We start from the raw sequence: 23,787 nt of genomic DNA, 5'->3' as shown, positions 1-23,787 counted from the left end.
GTAACAACTTGGACGGAGCTCCCTAAGAGAAGGAAAATAGTGAGGGTGGTGGAGAGAAACCACCATAACATAAAATCCCCTGCATCCACCCTTAGGACTAAGAAACAGTTCTTCATCCTCCTAGCCTGGCCTTCCGCCCACAAAAAAGTATGAAATAATGAGAGGGAAAGGCTAGAGCAAAGAGAGACAAGTATAGAAGAGAGCACAGCTGCAGCAACCAACAGCCCGAGCGAGAGAAATAGGCCAAGGAGTGACGCGAAGACCCCAGGCCCCAACTGCCAGCAAAGCATAAGACAAAGGCTAAGCAGCCACAAACTCCTTTATGGCCTCAAGATTAAATGGAGCGGCACAGATGCTAAGTGAAATTGAGTAGCGAGAGGGCTTCTGATTGTTGCTTAAAACCCACTCACGCCAGTAAAAGGCCTCTGAGGAGGAACAGGGGTTCTGCCTTGTGTAGCTCTACTAATATCGTCCATCGTGCCACTCAGAGGAGCCACTATGGCCAAAAAGGGAGCCAAAGCATCCTGCTCCCTCCCAAAATGTTGTACCTCCTGTACAAGAAGAGGGTACCAGTGCCAGGGCCTGGCAGGAGCAGCTATGGATTGCTTCTCTGCCCCAGCTGCTGGGTAAGATGCCTTGGGGCCTGGGACCCTTAGCCTTTTGCTGGGGGCATATGGTCTTTTCTTCTCCCATGGGCACAGAAGCTTCTTTTGTCCTTCCCTGCAGTGGAGGTGTACCCCACCCCCCCCCCCCTTTTTTCCCTCCCCCATGGGAATACAGGTTCCTCTCTCGGGACGTACTTGCTTTGCTCTTCTCTTCTGCAATGGCAGGGGATTCCCTACCTTCCTCTCTCCCCAGCCTACACCCCCTTTCCCTTCCTTAGCCAAGTACTCATACCGCCACCACTCCCCTAGGAATTTGTTTAAAATAAATAATGGGGTTGTTATAAGATTGAATCAACTGAAAATATTGTGTGTGACATGAATGCTGATAAACAACTATTTCCAGTACAAAACATGGAATTGCCTGAAAAATATCTAGTTACAATTTATAAACACTTAGGATTAGAAGCTCTTAAGTGTGTGTGTATATTTGCCTAATTTTAGTATAGTTGTCCTTTGCACTTCTATAAAAAGTATCACTCACACAAGCAGAAAAGCGCTTCTGCTTGGCACAGTGCCATCTGTGTTACTATATTTTTGTTTCCCATCTCTTATTATGAAGATGACTTAACTGGAACTAAATGTTCACTCTGGGAACTCATGTGTGCTCTTTTCCTGTCCTCCCACCAGCCCATGCAGAGGATCCCCGACCTCAGGTGGGTGCTCACGAATAAGTTTTTATTCTTGGAAAAACACAGGAACAACAGATCTGAATTCAAAACTGCATCCTACTGCTAGTTTTCAGTAAGTACCTGTGCACAACTAGCCCCTGGCAAAATAAGTTAGGGCATTGGTAGAAACATCAGTTTTTAAGAAACACTCCTCCGTCATTAAGTTTCTTGGCATTTGTAGTGTGTCCGCTAGGAGATAGCCACCTGCTATTATTCACCATAGTTTCCAGCTAATGGGATGGAGTTGATTGTTGCCAGTTGCTTGGATTGCCACAGTTCCATTTTCTCTTAACAACTTACCTGAATTGCAAGTTGAGCACTTCCTTTGTGGACGGCTGATAATGGCATTTTAGAATAGCCACAGAGCTGGGCAGAAAATAGTTCAGTTCTTCAGCACAGCAGCATCTCCACGGCTTGCAGTAAAGCTGGAGGTTTAACACTTCTGCTTTGGCAATGGTTGTTATTGTGGCAACAACGGGGCCAGCTGGACATTGCCCATATTTCTGTGCTCTCGCCCCCATACAGGGTCTCACTCTGAAACAAAAGGCTAGGAAAGAATGTCTTCAGCTCATAGCTCATGCCTTGCACTTACATCTTTTGTACAATGATGCTAAGAGTAGCACTCCAATTGATTCAGCAGGAAGTGAAACCTTGCACAGGCATAGGAAGACTGGTTGCTTTTCCTTGGTGCCTTTTAAAGGAGAAATAGGAATGCCAGCAGGGTTTGCATGTTCTGCTAATTCCCCTTCTCCAGTTTCCTCAATGCAGGGTTGGGATACTCGGGGTTCTCGATCACACCTTCTCCAAACTTCAGTTCTAGAAAACTTTTATAATTGTTGGGTGCCATGGCTGTGAATCCAGCAAACTGCATGGGGACCAGGGGCTTCAGGAAGTGTTCAGGAAAGTCCACATCCTGTTTATGGTCCATCCATGTGTCTTTGGTCATGATTCCATTTTTTGGATAGAAAGGCCAAATATCAACATGCAAATGGTTGGTTTCGCTGTACTGAACACGGTAGAAGTCCCCCTCAATTGCCTTCTCCCAAACATATCCCTTTTCATCTACAATTGAGCCTGACTCAATACTCCGGAGGAACTCACAATTGGGGATATCTTCTAAATAAATACCAAGATCCACGTCATAATCCCATGGGATGATGTCCTGATGTCGGGCAGCTCCTAAGAGACTCCCTCCTTCCAACCAATAACGCACTCCTGAAGTCTCCAAGATATTGGTAACATACTTTGCTGTTTCTCTCAATGCCTTCAGGCAGCAAGGAGGGGTCCAGCGGTTTTCAAACAGATATTCAGGGGTGTCATCATGCACAGTGCCAAAGCATCTTGGGGTCTCCTTGCTGCAACCATACCACTGCTGCCGCTCATCCTCTGTCACCACCCACTTGATGCCAAAATCATTAAAAAGCTTTGCTCTGCTGGCTTTGGCGAGATTGTCTGCCTTCCACTGGTTGTGGGATGAGCTGAACAGGGGCTGGTGGGAAGCCGGGAAAGAGACTTCCTCCAGGATTTTGACTGTCCACCCCCGCAGTGAGGTCTGGATAAAGACTGAGGTCATCAAGGGTTTCGTGAGGGGAGCTGAGAGGTTGAAGAAGTCCTTGGTGGCAAGGAGAACCACAGCATCCCCTCGCACAGCACTGCACAGCTTGGAGGAGGTGGCCATACTGTAGGTAACAGTCCATTCCCTCAGGCTGACCTTCACATCCAAGCACTGCAGAGGGGCCAAAGACTGCACGGGGGCTGCTACCATGTGTGCTTTTCCCTTGCTCACTTTTATCTCTTCTAGCATTGTATCAAGCTGCCTGGTCGATTCCACCTTGACCCCATCGGGTACCAAGGCAACATAGTCGGTCTGGATGTAGGACTCTGGCCTGGAGGTGTAAGCGGGTTGGTCAGGGGAGGGTCTCAGAATCACCACCTGCACATTGGGAGCAGCAGGCAGTGCCAGTGGTGGGTATGGCAAACGATCTGCAACCACTAGGATAGGCTGATCTGGCCTTTGCTGGAGAAAGGACTGCACTGCCTCTGCAACATGGTTCTCAAAGTCTTCAAACTCTCTAATGAGGATGGTCACCCCCATGCCTCTGTGAGAGGGGAGCTGCTGCGATGCCCCCCTCACTGAGGTGTCACGATGCCGGTGGACTATGCGTTTTTGCAGCTTGGAGCCATAATAGAGAATCACCAGGTTAGCCACAAGAGCAATGGCCAAAACACACTGGCACAAAGTGACCCGCATTGTCACAGCTAAGACAGTTTTGTCTTTAACGTAGGTGAAGAAAGTGCATTTACTGCATTAGTTCTTGCATAGTTTTCTCATCTTTAACAGAGTTTAGATATCATGGCAGTTCTCTTGAGGATTAATGTCCATCTACATGCCAGGCATCCCATTCAGGGTAATGTGACCCAAAACACCTACAGTCCCTGAAAAAAACAAAAACAAAACAGAACTGTTCAGCACTGGCTTGAATAACTCTTGATACAAGTGTTTCTCACCAGGCAGCTCTACCATCTCCGAGCTGACTGGGGGCTAGCAGGGAAAGTTTCCAACTATATTTAGCTCTTCACAACTACTCCTGCACTGATACGGATCATCCATGGGCAAGCTGAAACATTAGCACAGGGATAGAAACTCCAGTCCTCGCATGCCACAAACCAGTCACACTGAATATGCATAAGATGCATTTTTGTACACTGCCTCCATGGCATGCAAATGTATCTCATGCATATTCATTGCATTTCCTGAAAACTGGACAGGATTGTGGCACTGGAGGATGAGAGTTGCCTACCCCATACATTAATAGTATCTACTGCCTTGGAAGTGTACAAATCGCCTAATTAATTCCAGGGCTGGAAAAATCCCAGGAGTCCAGGTCAGCTGGGTCCATTAAATTCAGAAAAGCTAAAAATATTAGAAAAAAAATTAATAAAAAACAAAAACAGAGCAAAATAAAACAAGTCAAAGTAACAATACTATCCACAAACAGAGCTCAAAAGCAAGGAATAGGTAAGGAAAAAATGTTGACTGGTGCCTAAATATATTTCCACCCTGTAATTCTTTCCTTCTATCAGCTGTACTGTGAAAAAAGTCTGAAATTACATCACCTATATACTCCCTTTTCCTGTTACACTTCTTATTTCTATGGCACTGCCAGATGTACATGGCCTAATACAGACTAAAGCCAGATCCTGCTCTATGGAGCTTGCACATGTTCCTAAGAGGATAAGAGGACCGTTCTCTGGAAAGGAGCCAAGTGACCTCTAAGTGGGCGGTTTCCTGCTCTATTCATCTTCCATTGGGAACAGAGGAAATAAGTGGCTTGGAAATGTCTGTGCTTGGAAATGTCTGTTTCCTGCAACATGCAGACTGTATGTCTCCAATGCTGAGGCTACTGCATTGGTCTGTGTGAGGGTGGGGCATGAGGGGGAGGGGCAAAGGAAGCACCCCATGAGATTAACATGGGACAGTGGAGGAGAAATCGGCTGAAATCAATGGGGAGAGTAAAGGAGACCTGTCTTTCCCGCAAGCTGTGATCATCCACTTCCCATTAAGAATTCAAAACCAGGGAAAGAAAAAAAACCATAGCTTCCCAGCTGAGGACACACCCTCTCTGATGGAATTTGCCTATTTTCTCCCCCTGACTGTTCCCTCCAGCACCTTGGGCCAGTCCAACGAAGCAGCCTCCCCATGCATTTTTAAAGATTAGCATCTAGTTTTACTCTCCGGGAGCAACAGTTCCATTCGGCCAACAAACCTTGCCTTGGTGGGGAGGAGGAAGAAGGAAGAAATGTCACATCCTTCCACATTATCCGTGAGACAAAGGAAGGCCTTTATAGCAACGGAAAATTAATGTCAACTTGCACCAGCTTTTGGAGAGGTTTGGATCATATATTGCATCATCACATATCCTAAAACTGCAGCGTGAGGGAGGAAGTAAGGATAGGATGTCAATGGGGGAGGGTTTATGAATCATGAGAGATCTGAGAAAGGGATCTGTTAATCACAGGCATAAGCAAAACACACTTTTAATTTGGTTAGTAATGAATAAAAAACTCACTAATATCTCCACCCCTCATACTTTTGTTTGGGTCAGAAATGATAAAGTGGAAGTTTTTTCCAGACAACAGCTATATCATGCTCCCTGTCATGAAGCTAAGTAAATCAAAGGGATGCTGATTATCAGAACCCTCATGCAGGTATCCCACTGATACACCTAGGGGTCAATTTTAAAACAAGTGCACGGACATCCATGTGTGCATGGTTCCCGGTGCACGCACATGGACGCAGCGATTTTATAACGAGTGCATCGCCGCACATATGTTATAAAATACGGTTCCCACATGCTCGAGTGCACCGGATTTTAATATCCGCATGCGAGCAGGTTGCAACACGCGGGGGGGGAGGAGATTTTAAAAACAAACGTTCAGCGACATGAGTAGGCCTTCCCCAGTTCCCTCCCAGTCAACTCCTATCCCTCTAACTACCCTTCCTACCTTTTCCCCTCTCCTCTTCTCTCCTCTCCTCTCCTCCCCGATCCCTAACCCCTACCTAGTTAGTCAAATTTTTTTTGTTTTAATACTTACTACTCCTTCGGAACAGAAGTAACTTCTGCACGCCGGCCAGCTGCCAGCATCCCGGTCAGCCCCCGCTCCTCCCCGGCCCCCAGCCACCCCTTTTCGCCGGCCTGGCACTTCTGTGCGTACCGGGAGATACATGCATGGCTGGGCCCTTTCTAAAATGGGTTCAGCGCGCACAGGGCTTGGCCACGCACGTATCTCCTGGTATTTGCACGCACAGGCCATTAAAAATTCGGGCGGTAAAGCACAAATATAGCACAGACAGCTGAAAAGTGGGACTCTGGGAATCCAATTTTTTAAATAAAAACCAAGAAGAGTTTGGTCAGCTGAAGAGTGAAACTTCATCTAATCACATCCCATGCAGGTGTCACTCCAATACATGTAAACCATAAATATAACAAAGACAGCTGAAGAGCAGATCTGCATCAGAATTTCATGCAGGCATCGTACCAATCCTTGTAAAGCATGAATACAGCATGGACAGCTGAAGAGTGGAACTCTAGGAATAGCATTTTAAAGATAACACCAAGATTCAATAGTTGCCAAACAAGATGATATGGTAAGGAGTCTAATTAGCATGCCGAATTGTATTTTAGGTAACTACAGGACTTTCTCAGTTTTACACCTGACCTAGAGCAGAAGTCCCTTTCTGGAAGCACCATCAGAAAGTGCACCTCACAGACATTTTTCTGCTGCTCATCAGCAAAATTTCAGATGTAATTACTCACTTTTCCAAACCCAAGCTCAAGGTGAGTTATGTTCAAGTACTGTAAGTATATCCTTTCCCCAGAGAGCTTACAATCTAAAGGCCATATTCATTAAGGCTTTTCTCCCATTTTGTGCATAGGGGAAAAACCCTTAGTGAATCAGGTACTAAAGCTTGTACCTCAGGCAATGGAGGGTGATATGACTTGCCCAAACATCAGTGGGAAAAGCTGGATTTGAACCCTGGTTTTCCTAGTTCTCAGCCTACTTCTCTATTCACTAGGTTACTCCTCCACTTCATGGCACCTGCACCGCCTCACTTTTAATCACAACTATAAAATCATTAGTTTTTATCTCTCTTCCTCCTTTGCCAGTCTAGCTTCACAAGCTCTGTGCTCTGAAGGCTGTGTACAATATCAGGTCCAAGTTCATGCCAAATAAAAGCTCAAAAGGACTTCCACACCATGTGTTAGGCAATAACCACCACTGAGTGTTTCCATGGAAACAAACATGAATTTGGAAAGGGGAAGGTGAAGCAGGTGACCTCACAGACAAAATTTGCTTCAAGACACAGAATGGAAATAGCAAAGCTTTAATAGATGTGTAATTCTCTCCCACCCTCACCTTGAGGAAGCCAGGGTGCTGACGGCATATCATGAAGAGGCAAGTCTCACGAAACCCCATCAATAAAGAATCCAGAGCAATAGAACAGAGGAACATGAACATGCCTGATTTAGCAAGGCACAAAACAGGACATGCCCTTAAAAATCAGCCATATAAATAATCAGCACGGGGAGTCAGCTGCACAGCCATAGTTCATGTTGTCTTCTACTTCAAAATGTTGGAAGTACTGGCCACATTTCAACAACATTGCAACTTGCAGGTTTCTCGGTTGTTGCCGCTTCTTTTCATTCTCATTCCTGGGTCTCTTTTCTTTCTTAGTGCATTTTATTTTTTAAACATATCTTTGGGGGAATAAAAAGCATAAAATTTTACTGCAATTATTTTTAAGAAAAGTCTTTCAGCTGTCCGTGCTGTAGTCATGCTTTACACTGTCAGTGTGGTACCTGAATGGGAATCTGGTGAAAATCCGCTCTTTAGCTATCTGTGCTGTATTCATGTTTTACATGTGTATCATGCTTTCATGGGCCTCTAACCATACGCTCTTCAGTTGATCATGCTGCATTCGAACTTTACGTATATCAATAAGACACCTACATGGGGCTCTGATGAAGATCTGCTCTTCAGCTACCCATGCCGTATTCATGCTTTACATGTATCACAGCGTTGCCTGCATGGGGCTCTGATGAAGATCTGCTCTTCAGCTACCCATGCCGTATTCATGCTTTACATGTATCACAGCGTTGCCTGCATGGGGCTCTGATGAAGATCCGGCTCTTCAGCTGTCTGTGCCGTATTCATGCTTTATATGTATCACAGTAAAGCCTGCACGGGCTCTTGAAGATCTGCTCTTTAGCTGTCTGTGCTGAGGACCTCTCAAGCTCACTTCCGGTTGCGGCTCCAGATCTGGCAGGAAGCGACGAAGTGGGAAGTGCGCCTGCGCACTGTAGCTCTGTTCATGGCTCCTTATGTGGCAGGCAGAGCGGCCCGCGGCTTCCATGATGGAGGAGCGAGGAGGAGCGGCCGCCTTCCGTCCGCTGTTGCCGCCCCCGGTCCGTCCCGGGCCCACTGCCGCCCCCTCCTCTCCGGCCCCGGTCCGCCAGCAGCAACTCACCGTGCCCGGCATCCTGCACTTCATCCAGCACGAATGGGCGCGCTTCGAGGCCGAGAAGTACCAGTGGGAAGCGGAGCGGGCCGAGTTGCAGGTGAGAGTCGGGCCCGAGCAGGGGTAGGGAGCTGGCCCGTTCCGGCCCGAGCTCCCAGCACCGCTAGCCACTTCCGCCATCTTGGAAAATATGGCCGCGGGGAAGGGGAGGGGCAGGGGTAGAGTCTGGGTGAACGCTTGAAGAGAAATAAAGCATATAGGAAGGGATTTCGGGTTCTGCCCATGGAAAGGAAATGTATGGTATCTATGGGGTGGAGGAACAGATACATGAGAAGTGCTTTGCTGGGAGAGGGAGGGGCTGTTCCCAAGGGGGGGGGGGGTTATGTAGTGTTGGGGTGCACGAGAGGTTGGCACCCTGAAACGGAGAATGATTAGTGGTTTTTCTCTCTGGCGGTCTTCATAGCGAAGCAAGGACGTAGCATAAATATATGACGTGCCATGTTAGGTCAAACCAAAATCCATTCAGCCCAGCATTCTGTCTCGGATAGTGGCCTGTCTGGGTCACAAGTACCTGTCAAATTTGCAATAGTTGATCTGTTTCTTACGTGTCACTTCCAAGAGTAAGTGATGGCTTGCCATGTCTACCTGGCTAATTGCTTATGGAGTAATTAGGAAGGGAATGGCAAATAAAAGGATGGGAGAGATATGGGGCTTAATGCCCCATATCTCTCCATGGTGAGATGACACCTTGATTACTGTTTGGAATTCTTGTTGCTACATCTCAAAGTTATAGTTGCACTGGTGAAAGCACAGAGAAGGTTGACCAAAATGATAAAGTGCATGGAAAGGCTAAAGAGGTTAGGGCTGTTCAGCTTAGAGGAAAGACAAGTAAGGGGGGATATGATAGAGATTTATAAAATCATGAAAGGATTTGTGAATTGGTTATTTACTCTTTAAGATAATATACTAGGGGGCACTCTATGAAGTTAGCAAGTAGTACATTTAAAACAAATTGGAGAAAAAGCATTTTCTCTCAATGCACAGTTATGCTCTGGAATTCATTGCAAGAGGATGTGGTTAAGGCAGTTATTGTAGCTGGGTTTAAAAAAGGTTTGGATAAGTTCCTGGAGGAGAAGACCATAAACTGCTATTAATCAATAAGGAATAGCCACTATTTGTTACAACCATTAGCAGCTTGGGATCTATTTAATGTTTGAGTACTTGTTGCTAGGTACTTGTGACTTGGATTGGCCACTGTTGGAAACAGGATGCTGGGCTTGATGGACCCCAGGACTGACCCAGTTCTTATGACTTCATTTAGGAACTTGTGCAAGCCTCCTTTGAACCCCACTATACTTAATTGCCTTGGCCATGTCCTCCTGCATCAGATTTCATAGCTTGGTTACCTGCTGAGTGAAAAAAATACTTCCTATGATTTGTTTTAAAATTTATGGTTCCTAATTTCATAGTATTTAGTCCCATTGTTGTCTGGAAGGATAAATAACCAGTCTCTATTTACCTGTTCCACCCCACTCATGACTTTAGTTTTCAGTCTTTCCTATCAATTATCTCTTCCAAGCTAAAAAGCCCTAATTTGTTTATCCTGTCTCCATAAGGGAGCTTTTCCATCCACTTCATCATTTTTGTCACCCTTGCCTAACTTTTGCACCTTTGCTCTGTTTTCCTTGATTGATATTCTTTGGGTTGTGTAAAACTCGCTCCCCCCCCCCCCCCCTTAGAGGATTTTGAATGTTTATATTATCGTCTTTCATTTTTCTTTTAATGTTGGGCATTTCTGACAATATAGCAGTTGTCGATGTAAATATGAGTTAAATTGAAAACAAAAAAGAGGTGATGGAAGTGGTGTATTAAGGAGATGTGACAGATATTGCTTGTTTGAACTTCACTGAGGCTTTTGATATTGGTCTGCAAAAAAGACAGATAAGCAAGATGGCGATATGGGAGTGGACCAATGGGTTGTAAATTGTATAAAGAACTGGTAGAGAGGCAGGATGCAGAGTGTGGTGATTTGTGAAGGCTGCTCTTTTTGTCAGCAAAGTGATTAACTTGTTCTGAGTATTGTCCTAAAGGATGAGTAAGAAAATCTAAATGTAATTAAATTGGTATTAGGACTGCTTCTTTTCACAGTTTTTATTAGTGATATTAGAGAGAAAAAAATGAGGGCACTTGAAAAGATAGGAAACATGGTCAAAGGTTTGAAAAAGAAACTTCACTGCAAAAAAATGTAAAGTTATGCATTGGGAATGCAAAAATCCATTAGTCATGTATCCATTAGAAGGTCAAGAACTGGAAACCATCAAAAGAAAAAAATCTAGGCATAATCAACTAGATCTCAAGGAAGCCAGTCTATGTAATAAAGCAGCTGGGAAAGCTCACTGTATGTTCTGATGCATAAGTGCAGGTAATGGTGCCTTTGTAAGACTCTACCTTGACCTCTGTGTTCATTTCTGGAGGCCACACCTTTTGTTAGAACATTGAGAGGATGGAGATCGTTTAGATACAGGATCTGAAACACCCTTCAAAGAAAGACTTAAATGTGCTTTCTGGAGAAAAGAAGGGAAGGGGTGACATGGTAAACTTTTAAATATTTGAACTCTAATAAAGTACAGGAAAATTAAATTTTCCATAGAAGAGGAAAGTCAAGGACAAGGTATCATGATGTGAATTTGTAGGGAGAAAGATACAGAGGAGAATCATAAGGGAATGTTTCTTTACAGAGATACTTACTGCAGAAATGCATCAACTTCTTCCAGGCTTTCAGTATAGCCAGGCTGACTTTTTTGGAATTAATTTTTTTTTGAATTTTAGAGAATGGTATAATTACGTCTTATTCAGGAAAGAATTGCTGGCATGGCTGTTCACCTAGATTTTTCCACATGAATAGAGAAGTGAGGGTTCTTAGCTGCTGCTGGCTTTGATTATAAAGATGGTTTTCCCTACATCATAGTAAATGATGGCAGATAAACACCAAATAGTCCATCCAGTCTGCCTAGTAAGCTGCTTATGGTAGTAAATACTGCTCTATGCAGGCTACCCCCATGTCTTCAGTTAAGGATAGTAATTGCTGCTCTGTGTAGATTAGAACATACAACTTTCCATATTGGGTCAGACCAAAGGTCCATCAAGCCCTTATTCTGTTTCCAGCAGTGACCAATCCAGGTCACAAGTATTTGGCAGGATCCCAAATGGTAGAGAGATTCTAAGCTACTTATCCCATCGATAAGAAGTGGATTTCTGCAACTCCACGGCTTATGGATTTTTCCTCCAGGAGCTTTTCCAAATCTTGTTTGTAAATGCAGCTACATTAATAACTTTTACCACATTCTCTGGCAATGAATTCCAGAGTTCAATTGTGTGAGTAAAAAAAGAAATTCTTATTACTTTTAAATGTATTACCCAGTAACTTCAGTGTGTGTCCCCTGGTCTTTGTACTTTTTGAAAGAGTAAACAACTAATTTTTTACTTATTCCATTCCACTCATTATTTTATAGACCTCTATCATATCTCCCCTCAGCCATCTCTTCAAGCTGAAGAGTCCTAACCTCTTTAGCCTTTCTTCATAGGGGAATTGTTCCATCCCCTTTATCATCTTGGTCACCTTTCTCTGTACCTTTTTGTAATTCTGCTATATCTTTCTTGAGATGTGGTGACCAGAAAAGTAGAATTTCTTCTTCCAAAAGGTACAGCGATCCCCATAGGGAAAGCATGTCCGCATCTGCTGGAGACGGAGAAATACTACTGAAGGGCTTGGGGTCACTGCAGGGGTAGTATCTAGGGTGCTGTCAGCTTTGAAACCTGACTGTCTCCATCTACTGGCAGGGGAGCATAAGCCCATTGTTCTTAGATCCATCTGGCTACACGCTAGGAAATGCACACGATACTGCACCATGGAGCGATACAGAGGCATTATGATATTCTCTATTTTCTTAGCCTCCTGACAGATGAATTCAGAACAGTGCATTATGCACCTCTACCAGCAGATGGAGACAGAACAAAGCTGACATCATAGATATATATATATCCCTGCAATGACATCAACCTGCCAGTATTCTGTCTCCAGCAAATGGTAGCATCTGTTAGGACTACACTGTCGGGCAAATTGTTCGTTATCTACAGGTGCTTGGATTGTTGACGATAAACCTGGAAGTGGTGCTGAGGGTGAGGGTGCATATGTCATCTTCAGCACTCCTTGCTGTCTTGTTGGAGCCCACAGTCTCAGGACTATTCGATCGGCTCCACTTGCCAATGGAGATCTGCTCTCAACTACAGTGGTGGTTACAAGCAGATCATCTAAGGAAAGGGGCTTCCTTAAAATCACTATACTAGATAGTACTTACAACATATGCGAGCCTCACTCTCAGGAACTGACAGCGCAAAGGTGCTGGATTGCAGAAGATTCTCTCTGGAACATCAATTGCTTGGAAGCTCGGGTGGTCCAGTTGGAATGCTTACAGTTTGGCAACAGGCTGCAGGGTTGAGCGGTCTGGATAATGTTGGACAATGCAACAACAGTGGCCTACATCAGTCTGCAGGAAAGAACCAAGAGCCAGAAAGTGTTGCAGGAAATAGACCAACTTATGGATTGGGCGGAAGTGCATCTTCAGAAGATTTCAGCCTTGCACATTGCAGGAAAAGACAATGTAAGAGCAGACTTTCTCAGCAGGCAGAGTCTGGACCCAGGAGGATGGGTATTATCAGATGAGGCATTTCAGCTAATTGTGGATTGCTAGGGCCTTCTGTTTCTGGACCTGCTGGTGACTTTTTGCGATATGAAGTTTCCTTGATTCTTCAATTGCAGGAGAGATACAACATCCTTGGATATCGATGCTCTTGTGCAGGATTGGCCGGAGGACAAGCTGCTGTGTGCCTTTCCTTCATGGCCCCTGTTGGGCAGAATGGTTCGGAGAGTCAAGAGTTACAGAGGGATGGTGCTTCTGGTGGCACCAAATTGGCCCAGGAGACCATTGTACGTGATCTGTGAAGGCTCCTGGGAGACTCTCCCCTTCTGTTACTGGGGCACAGTGATCTGGGCGGCAGGGGCCTGTTCTTCACAACGATCCGACTCTGTTTTGTCTTTAGAGGTCTTGCTTACTGAAGCATGGGTATTCTACTGTGGTAATTGCCACCTTGCTACAAGCAAGAAAGTTCTCCCCTTCTTTAGCCTATGTCTGGGTTTGGGGAGTGTTTGAGGTTTGAAGAACAGGGGTGCTTCCTCATTTGATCAAGATACTGTTCATTTTGGAATTTTTGCAGGATGGATTGAATAAAGGGTTGACCCTTAATTTCTTGCAGGTACAGGTAGCAGCTCTTGCCTGTTTCAGGGGTCAGGTGAATGGTGGACCCTTGTCAGCTCATCCCAATGTTGCCCATTTCTTGAAAGAAGTGAAACATCTTTGTCTTCCCTTGTGATTACCGGTGCATTGTGAAGTCTTAATCTGCTTTTGGATTTCTTAGCGGGCCCTACGTTTCGATTGATGTGTAACCTTTCTTTACGATTACGGACATTGAAAACAGTGTTTCTTGTGGCAGTTCTGCATGTAGAATATCGAGCTGCAGGCCTTGTCTTGCCAGGATCTGTTCCTTCGAGTTACTCTAGGGATGATACAGCTGTGTACTGTTCCTTCCATTTTGCCAAAAGTGGTCTCAGATTTTCACTTGAATCAGTCCATTTTCCTGCCTTCTCTGGATAGGGAAAGAGATGCGGGGGAATATCGCCTGTTGTGATTCTTGATGTTGAGACGTATTGTGAGATATCTGGAGGTTTCTAAAGCTTTCCGGAAGATGGATTTGCCTGTTTGTCCTCCATGGTGGAGGTAAACCGGGCAAACCAGCTTCGTGGGCTACAATAGCTTGCTGGATTAAGAGGTAGTCACAGTTGCATATGTAGATGCTGAAAAGCTGTAACCTAGTCAGGTTAGGGCTCAGGCAGTGTCATGGGTGGAAGTTAGATGGTCTCCTGTTGACATTTGCCAAGCTGCGACAAGGTCCTTCTTACACATCTCTTCCAAGTATTATCATCTGGCTGTGCAGGCCTGGGAGGACGCAGCCTTTGCAAGTGTGGTTTTGACAGGACCGTGGGCAGCCTCCCGCCCTGTTCAGGAGTAGCTTGGGTACATCCCACTGGTTCTGAATTCATCTGTCTGGATGCTAAGAAATGAGAAATTGCTACTTACCTGATGTCCTTTTTTTTAAACCAGATAGATGAATTCAGCATCCTGTCCTTGGCTGCCAAATGATGGTGCTATGGCTTTGTGTTCCAGGGGTTACTGGTAAGTCTTAGTCCAATCCCTAGAATAGTGTTGGTACATTCTTTGAGCTTGGTGTTTCCCGTTGACTGAGTACTGAAATGGTTATCTGTTAGTAATCAAGTTTTTGCTAGTCTGTACATGGTTGGCTTTTGAAGATAATACTGGCAGGCGGATATCACTGCAGGAATAGATGTAGATAAATACTGTCAGCTTTGCTCTGTCTCCATCTGCTGGTAGAGGTGCATAACATTGGTTTTGAATTCATCTGTCTGGTCTAAAGAAAAGGAAGTTATCAGGTAAGTAATAATTTCTCATTTATTCATTCTTTTACTAATAATTCCTAGCTTTCTATTTACTTTGTTGGCTGCTGCTGCACACTGGGCAGAAGATTTCAATGTATTATCGATGGTGACACCTAGATCCTCTTCCTGAATGGTGACTGCTAATGTGGAACCTTGCATTAAGAACATGCCATTCTGGGTCAGACTGTTTCCAACAGTGGCCAATCCAGCCATAAGAACCTGGCAAGTACCCAAAAACTGTCTATTCCACACTACTGTTTCTAGTAATAGTGGCTATTTTCTAAGTCAACTTAATAGCGGGTAATGGACTTCTCCTCCAAGAACTTATACAATCCTTTTTTGAACCCAGCTACACTAACTGCACTAACCACATCCTCTGGCAACAAATTCCAGAGTTTAATTGTGCGTTGAGTGAAAAAGAACTTTCTCCAATTAGTTTTAAATGAGCCACATGCAAACTTCATGGGGTGCCCCCTATTCTTTCTATTATCCGAAAGAGTAAATAACTGATTCACATTAACCCGTTATAGGCCTCTCATGATTTTAAACACCTCTATTATACCCCCCCCCCTCAGCCGTCTCTTCTCCAAGCTGAAAAGTCATAACCTCTTTAGTCTTTCCTCATAGGGGAGCTGTTCCATTCCCTTTATCATTATGGTTGCCCTTCTCTGTACCTTCTCCATCGCAACTATAACTTTTTTGAGATACGGCGACCAGAATTGTACACGGTATTCAAGGTACGGTCTCACCATGGAGCGATACAGAGGCATTATGACATTTTCCGTTTTATTCACCATTCCCTTTCTAATAATTCCCAACATTCTGTTTGCTTTTTTCTCTGCCGCAGCACACTGAGCCGACAATTTCAATGTTATCTACTATGACACCTAGATCTCTTTCTTGGGTGAGAGCTCCTAATATGGAACCTAACATTGAAACTATAGCATGGGTTATTTTTCCCTATATGCATCACCTTGCACTTATCCACATTCAATTTCATCTGCCATTTCGATGCCCAATTTTCCAGTCTCAGAAGTTCTTCCTGCAATTTATCACAATCTGCTTGTGATTTAACTACTTTGAACAAATTTGTATCGTCTGTAAATTTGATTACCTCACTTGTAGTATTTCTTTCCAGATCATTTATAAATATATTGAAAAGTAAGGGTCCCATTACAGATCCCTGAGGCACTCCACTGCCCACTCCCTTCCACTGAGAAAATTGACCATTTAATCCTACTCTGTTTCCTGTCTTTTAGCCAGTTTGAAATCCACGAAAGGACATCGCCACCTATCTCATTACTTTTTACTTTTCCTAGAAGCCTCTCATGAGGAACTTTGTCAAACGCCTCCTGAAAATCCAAATATACTACATCTACCGGTTCACATTTTATCTACGTGTTTAACTCCTTCTTCAAAAAAGTGAAGCAAGGCAGGTTTTATGCCAGGCAGAGCAGCATTGGATAATATCGAAAAATTATGGACCTGATACATATAGCTAAATCCAAGGGGGCTCCGGCAACATTTATAACACTATATGCGGAAAAAGCCTTCGACAGGGTATATTGGCCCTTCTTATTTGCAGTCTTGCGGCGGGTGGGATTGGGGGGGACATTTTCCACCTGGATCTGAGAACTTTATAGGGAACCCATTGCCTGTTTAAAGATCAACCACGGATATACCTCCCACTTTTTCATAAGTAGGGGAACCTGCCAGGGATGCCCCTTGTTTGCTTTGAGTTTAGAGCCATTGGCTGAGGCGATCCGGAGAGCTCCGAAGACACATGGAATCCGGTGTGGGGAGCAGCAATATAAAAGTACATTGTATGCTGATATCATCCTTTCTCTCTCAAGGCCAATGATTTCTGTGCTGGTGGTGATGTCTATGATAGAACATTATGGCAGACGTTCGAGCTTCCGGAACAACCCAGAAAATTCAGAGATTCTTCCGGTGAATTTTTCAGCGGACTTGTTACGAACAGCTAGGAGAGATTTCCTCTACCCTTGGACAAAAGGCTCCATCTGATACTTAGGGGTCAATATAGGATTAGATCTCGAACAAATATCAAGAATAAATTACGAACCCTTAATTCAATCTCTGAAGGGAGACCTTGAGAGATGGGATAGGCTACGACTTTCTTGGTTTGGAAGGATGGCCACTATTAAAATGTCTGCTACCCAAAATTAGCTAGTTGCGTCAGGCGCTACCCTCCCTCCTGTCGGAAGAGGAGTTGAGACCGCTTCAACGAAAGGTGTTTGCATTTATTTGGCATAGGCACCCTTCTCGAGTCTCCCGTCAGACTCTCTTTAGGTCTAGACAGGCAGGTGGACTGAGCTTTCCATCTCTTTGGCACTATGTCACTTCTCAATTGAAATATGTTATTGACAGCCATGATTTGACTGCCCCTAAGCAATGGGTACTGATAGAACAGACATGTATAGGGGTTGACCCCCTTACAGGCAATATACTGGCCCCTGTCCGTTTCACAAAAGGAGTGGGCGTCCTTTCCCCCGAGTCTCCGTACCTCCCTTTCCATCTGGAAAAGATGGAAACCCAAAGTGTTAGGACCCAAACAATATTCTGCCCTATCACATATTCGCTATCACATAGACTTTCCAATGGGAAGAGAAAATCTGGTCTTTCAGAGATGGGGAAACTAAAGGATTAACTAATTTAGGCCAAATTTGGCGTCAGGAGATGGTTCCCTTTTCGGACCTGCAAACTCAGTTTCACCTATCAGATAGGGACTTTCTGGCATATGCACAACTCAGACATTTTTTAATGACAAAGGGACCACGTCATGATTTGCAGCTTCCCTGCTCAACTTTTGAAAGTTGGCTGGAAAGTTGCAAAAAAGGGATGTCGAAGCTCTACCAGTTGTTAATTATCGTGGGGAGGAGGAAAGCGACCCATTTGATAGCGTGGGAAAGAGATTTCGGGATTCCATGGGTTATGGACAAATGGGCAGAGTGTTTTCAGATGCTGGGCTGGTTCTCGATGTCTGCGTCCATGATGGAGAGCAGGTACAAACTCCTATATAGATGGAATTATCCATCAGTAAGGGTAGCCTGGTGGTTGCCAGGACGGTCTCCCCTCTGTTGGAGACTATGTTCACATCCAGGCACATTCTGGCATATGTGGTAGCAATGTCCCCGGAATCAACAGTTTTGGGGCCTCTGCAACAAGTTGGCTGCGAGTGTTTTAGGGGAAAGGGTTCCGTTGCGAGCAGACTATTGGCTTCTGGGGCTTCTTACCCAGCTCTAGATGAACAACAGAAGCTCTTTTTACATTTTTCACTACTGCTGCACGTCTGTTGATTGCGGCTCAGTGGAAGTCAGCTGACATCCCAGGCATGGCCCAGCTATGTGCTAAATTACATGGAGAAACTAACCGCTATTAGACGAGATTCCCTGCCTCAGTTTTATAGAATATGGTCCTCTCTTATGCACCACGTAGATAAGGAGGAAGGGATGGATTGCGTGGGTCATCCCCCCGGTAGCAGTGAGCAGGACAGAGGTGACCGCCTCACTCCTGTTTAAATCCAACACACCCAGTGATCTGACATTGTAGTTCCATCTTCGGATTTAGAAGGTCCCATTGCGGTCTGTATAGTATTCACCGGGTAACAGGCTGGATGTTCATATATTACTAAAAGGTATGAATTTTTTTTTTCTGCATTCCTGGAACTCCCTGGCATTCCAATGTGTATTAATTGGGGGAGGAATACAATAACTGTACAATGTTTCAGAATTCCGATGTGTGTATTGTTATGCATATTATGTTGTATTTGGTTGAATACAAATAACATTTAAAAAAAAAAAAGTGAAGCAGATCTGTAAGGCAAGACTTGCCTTGGGTAAAGCCATGCTGACTTTGTTCCGTTAAACCAACACTGTTTCCACTGTTTTTCCTGGCACTGAAGTCAGGCTAACCGGTCTGTAGTTTCCCGGATCGCCCCTGGAGCCCTTTTTAAATATTTGGGTTACATTAGCCACCCTCCAGTCATTGTGTAGCCATAATTTGCGTTGCCCTTCCCTAAGTGCATCACTTTGCACTTGTCCACATTTACATTTAATCTACCATTTGCATGCCCAGTCTCAGTTTTGCAAGGTCCTCTTGCAATTTCTCACAATCCTTATGTGATTCAACAACTTCGATCAATTTTGTATCACTGGCAAATTTGATCACCTCACTTGTTCCCATTTCCAGGTCATTTATAAATGTTAAAAATCGGTGGTTCCAGAACAGATCCCTGGGGGCACTGTACTATTCACCTTTCTCCAGTGGGAAAATTTACCATTTAGCCTCTATTCTCTGTTTTAACCATTTGGCAGTCCACAATAGGATACTGCGCCCTATCCCATGACTTTTTAATTTCTTAAGAAGTTCCTCATGAGGGACTTGGTCAAATGCTTCCTGGAAATCCAGATACACTCTATCAACTGGCTCACCTTTATCCATGTTTATTTACGCCTCAAAAAAGACATCCCTTGACTAAATCCATGTTGGTTTTATCCCATTAAACTATGTTAGTTTCACCATTTTATGCCTTCTGTTAAGAGTAGTAACCGCCACTTTGTTCAGATGATCCCCATGCAGAAATGTTATGCCTAAAGTTAACATAGGTTACACCATTTCCTTTTTTCCATCCTTTAGCCTCCAGGGATCCACAATGTTTAGCCCATGCCCTTTTAAATTGGCCAGGAAAACTGTTTTTATTACATGTTTCTATGGACTTTTAAAAAAAATTTTTATGTTGTACTATGCTTGGAGCATTTTAGCATTAAGCATGTTATAAATAAAAAGACATTATCCACTGGGAATTGAGGGTCTGTAAAAGGCCTCTCAAGTAGCAACAATGGCTGCCAGCTGCTGACCAGGATAGTTATATTGGGGGTCATTTCTCCTGGCTTCCCAAATGGGGACTTTGCTTTCTCATACTAAGGAAGTTAAACTGCCTTAATCGGTTCTTTTGTGTAAAGGTGACGTACAACCATGCCACGTTGTGCCTTTTATCCTTCAGCCTAACTCCTGGCTGCATGCCATCATACAACTAGTGTTATTACTGGAAATGACTGCCTGCTGGGATACTTACAGGATTACTGAGCTCTAGGGAGAGCTTTTCCTAATTGAAATGTGTAATTAATGACAGCAGTGGGCTGATCTGTATGGTCTTTTTAAGAAAAAAAAAAAGAGGGACTCAGGATTTGTTGTAGGCAACTTGTGAGGTATCTGGTGTGCAATAGCCTCATGCATACAGCAACTGAGGCATGCTGTGCACTAGCTGCTTTTCTATTACTTAAGCCTCTCAGATTTGTTAACCCAGAGAAACAATGTCTAACTGACTTATGTTGTCTCTGAAAGAAATGGAAAGTACTTTTACTTCCCTGGCCTTTCCAGCAAAATAGAACCACAGGAGAATACAAAGGGCTTCTAATCCTCTTAGACCTGTTGGCAAGTGACCAGATGTGATAAATATCCCACACCTTCAGCACTTCCTCATTTGTACATCCTAGTTCTGATGCAGATACCCAGTAGCTTTGCTGTAACTGTCACCCAGAAGGCAGCACTTGGCTTCAAACCTTATCCATGTATTTATCTTCACGTTCACCAGTGATCTACAACGATTTCCCCCACCCCTCTCCTGGAGGTACACTCAACCAGTTGGATTTTTAAGATATCCACAATGAATATGAGTAAGATGGAAATCCAGCATCTGCAAATCTGTGTCATGCTTAGTAATTGTTGATATCCTGAAAACTTGACTGCTTAGGTATGCCTCCAGGAGAGGGCTGGGAAAACACTAAGCTACAACACCAGTGCCTCCTACTAGGGCAAATTTGAAACTAGTCGAAAGTAGCTGAGTAGAGAACATAAGATCTGCCATGCTGGGTCAGACAAGGGTCGATCAAGCCCAGTATCCTGTTTCCTGCAGTGGCCAATCTAAATCTCAAGTACCTGGCAGGATCCCAAATAGATTCCATACTTCTTATGCCCATGGATAAACAATGACTTTCTCAAGTCTACCTGCTTAATAGTTTCTGGAATTTTCTTTCAGGAGCTTGTCTAAACCTTTTTTAAACCCAACTATGGTAACTGTCTTTACCATATTCTCCGACAATGAATTCCAGAGCTGAATTTTGCATTGAGTAAAAGATATTTTCTATGATGTGTGGGTTTTTTAAATTGAATTTCCAAAATTACAAGAATTAACATCTTGAAAAACAAAGTTTTTCTTAGCGTCCAGTCAGATGAATCCAGAACAAGTGAGTTATGCCCTTCTACCAGCACATGGAGATGGAGCAAACTGACATCACATCAGCCTGTCTGTATTCTCCTTCTCCAGTAGATGGGGGATTGCTTCATTTTGAGAAAGGAGGATTAAAGAAGGAATTTGCCCCACTCTCCTGTGGCGTTACTAAATGGTCCCCTCCCCCAGTTGAGAATTCCTGAGGCGATTTCCATGGTCCCTCTGAGTGCCTTGGTCCAGTAGCTGGTTTTCGGCTGGTGTGGACTTAGCTGCTTAAGCAGCTGAAAGGCAGTGGGTACAGGAAGCCGAGCATGGCAGTGATGGCACATGCCCTCTCCCACCGCAGCCGGACACAGCCTGTATTCGGCCAGGTAAGGCTGAGTTCCAGTAAGTTTAAAAAAAAAAAAGTAATATACAGAGAGGAGGCTTTTGTTGCGTAGGGCTTCCTCCTTTCTCCGGTCTCCATGCTCGGTGTACCGTTCCGATGTTCGTCCCTCTCCATGTGAGGTTGAGAGATGCGAGCAGCCATCTTAGACTAGACCCTGCTGCGAGGCTTTTTCGCTGTGCGCTGCATGGTAGGCCACAGTTACATTTTGTGTGCTTTCTCAGGTTGCCGTCTACAGGATTGTCTGTTTGGTGTGTGCGCCAGGTTGTGCGCCCAGTTTTTGGCCACATAGTCGGGCCTTATAGTCTGTGCGTCCTTGTTATATAGTGCTGTAGTGGCTTACCTGTACGCACAAGTTGTACTGTGCACTTATGTTTTTTGGACGTTTATCTTTGGGGTGCCTAAGTCTTGGATGCTTAGATGCCTAGGTGTGGGTCACCTAAGTTGGAAGTATATTTAAAACAAAAAAAAAAAAATCACCAGCTAGGTGCATACCTCTGGCCACTTCTCAGTGCATGGTTTGTCATATTAGGGCATCTCATCCAGGAGTGCCTGCTAACTTGTGCCAGCAATGTTTGGAGGCTTAGCGAGAATTATCTTCCTTTGATTTCATGAAACCTGCTTCTTCCCAGCTGGATGTAGGTCTGTGTACAGATGACTCAGGTGGGGTGCCTGAATTTGGAACTCCCTAACTAGTTCCTCAGCAGGGGACGGTAGCAAAGTGAGTATGCCTTAGGTGCCTACTGGTTTGGATATTTCTTTTCAGGGGTTGCAATCTTTTCTTCAGGCACAGTCTTCAACCCTGTCCAATGCTCCCAGAGCAGAGGTGCAGATAGGAACCTTGCCTGGACCTCCTGTTAAGCACCAGAGTACTCCTAAAGCAGCAGCGGGACTTCCTGATAGAGATCTGGATGGTATGGATGATGCTGATCCTGAATGTCTTGATGGTGAAATTCCTTCAGGCTTAGAACCATATAGAACTATGCTATGGTTCTTTCATGGAGATGAGCTGCCAGCTCTGATCTCCCAGACCCTGGAAATGCTTAGAGTTCCTGGGACAGATTCCCAGAAAAATCCCATTTTGGTTTCCTTGCAAAAAGCTTCTTGATTTTTTCCCCATGAAGGAGGCCATTCAAGAATTGATTGATCTTGAGTGAGGCGCTCCAGAGGCTAAATTCAAAGGGGGTTGGATTTTGGAAGACCTGTATCCTCTGGATCCAATGGTAAGAGAGCGCTTACGTTTTCCGCAGGTAGAATGCGTTGTGTGTGTGTGCAGTCTTCAAGCAGACCACTATTCCCGTGAAAGGAGGAATGGCCTTGAAGGATGCTCATGATAAAAAGATTGAGTATCTTTAAGCAAGCATTTGAAATGGTGGCGATGACATTGCAGATCGCTTCTTGTTCCTTGGATACTCGCTCTTGTTTGATTCTCTCCCAGGAGGTTGAGGACTCTGACATAAGCTCCAGGGCAGTTATGGAACCAATGCTGCCTTCTTGGCAGATGCAGGCTGTGATTTGGTCCGCACTTCAACCAGAGGAGTGGATTCCATTGTAGCGGTCAGGTGTTACTTATGTTTGAGAAATTGGTCAGCTGATGCGACCTCCAAGGCTAACCTCACTAAATTGCTCTTTAATAGCTTGCTTTTATTTGGGAGCAAGTTGGAGGAACTGGCCAATAAGTGGGACAAATCTCCAGTTCCTCATTGTTGGAGGATAAGAAGCAGATGCAGTGCTCCTATAACATGAGAGGTCATGCTTGAGGATCCAGGTGTTTTTAACCCTATAAAGGAGCGACCTTTCAGAAGACTTGACTTTTTGGTAGGTCTCGGTTCTTTCATCCCAGACAACCCAGAAAGGGGTTGCAGGCTCGGGTAGTGGCACCTCCCCGAGCCTCCCAATGAAGGTTTGCCGACCCACCTTCGGTAACAGGAGATAGGGGGATGCCTCTCTCTTTTATAAGAGGTGGGTTGAAATCACATTGGATCAGTGGGTCCTGGAAATGATACGAGAAGGATATGTGATGGAGTTTCTCAGAGTTCCTTGGGACATATTCATGGAGTCTCTCTGCCGCTCCCCACAGAAGAAGCAAGCAGTGGAGAGTACAGTGGCAAGGTTCCTCAGTTTGAGGGCTGTGGTTTCAGTGCCTACATCTCAAGAAGGAAAGGGGTGATATTCCATTTATTTTGTTGTCCCAAAGAAAGAGGATTCCTCTAGTCCCATCCTGGAA

General features: G+C 44.5%; 2 protein-coding genes across 6 annotated transcripts in view; one reads left to right on the top strand and one right to left on the bottom strand.

Moving 5' to 3' along the window:
* Window positions 1-1,319: 1,319 nt before the first annotated feature.
* Window positions 1,320-8,497, bottom strand: FKRP (fukutin related protein). Of its 4 annotated transcripts, none has more exons than XM_029619141.1 (2): window positions 8,364-8,497; window positions 1,320-3,769 (listed from the first exon to the last, which is right to left on the bottom strand). In XM_029619141.1, the coding sequence occupies exon 2, from the start codon at window positions 3,582-3,584 to the stop codon at window positions 2,070-2,072; it is 1,515 nt and encodes a 504-aa protein (XP_029475001.1). In that variant the 5' UTR covers window positions 3,585-3,769; window positions 8,364-8,497; the 3' UTR covers window positions 1,320-2,069. The 4 variants fall into 4 exon arrangements, with proteins under 4 accessions (XP_029475001.1, XP_029474999.1, XP_029475000.1 ...); XM_029619139.1 differs by lacking the exon at window positions 8,364-8,497 and adding an exon at window positions 5,930-8,011; XM_029619140.1 differs by lacking the exon at window positions 8,364-8,497 and adding an exon at window positions 7,253-8,011.
* Window positions 8,194-23,787, top strand: part of STRN4 (striatin 4) — a 50,563-nt gene continuing 34,969 nt past the window's right edge. For both annotated transcript variants that reach the window (XM_029619138.1, XM_029619137.1), the window contains exon 1: window positions 8,194-8,454. In XM_029619138.1, coding sequence (XP_029474998.1) covers window positions 8,218-8,454 — 237 coding nt within the window. In that variant the 5' untranslated portion in view covers window positions 8,194-8,217. The remainder of the gene's footprint in view (window positions 8,455-23,787) is intronic.

The sequence above is a fragment of the Rhinatrema bivittatum genome, chromosome 11 (assembly GCF_901001135.1).
Source record: "Rhinatrema bivittatum chromosome 11, aRhiBiv1.1, whole genome shotgun sequence".
NCBI lineage: Eukaryota > Metazoa > Chordata > Amphibia > Gymnophiona > Rhinatrematidae > Rhinatrema > Rhinatrema bivittatum.
This window is presented reverse-complemented; position numbering and strand designations above follow the sequence as displayed.

Excerpts from the sequence above, each read along its gene's own strand:
- FKRP (XM_029619141.1), bottom strand. The coding sequence starts at position 3,584 with ATGCGGGTCACTTTGTGCCAGTGTGTTTTGGCCATTGCTCTTGTGGCT.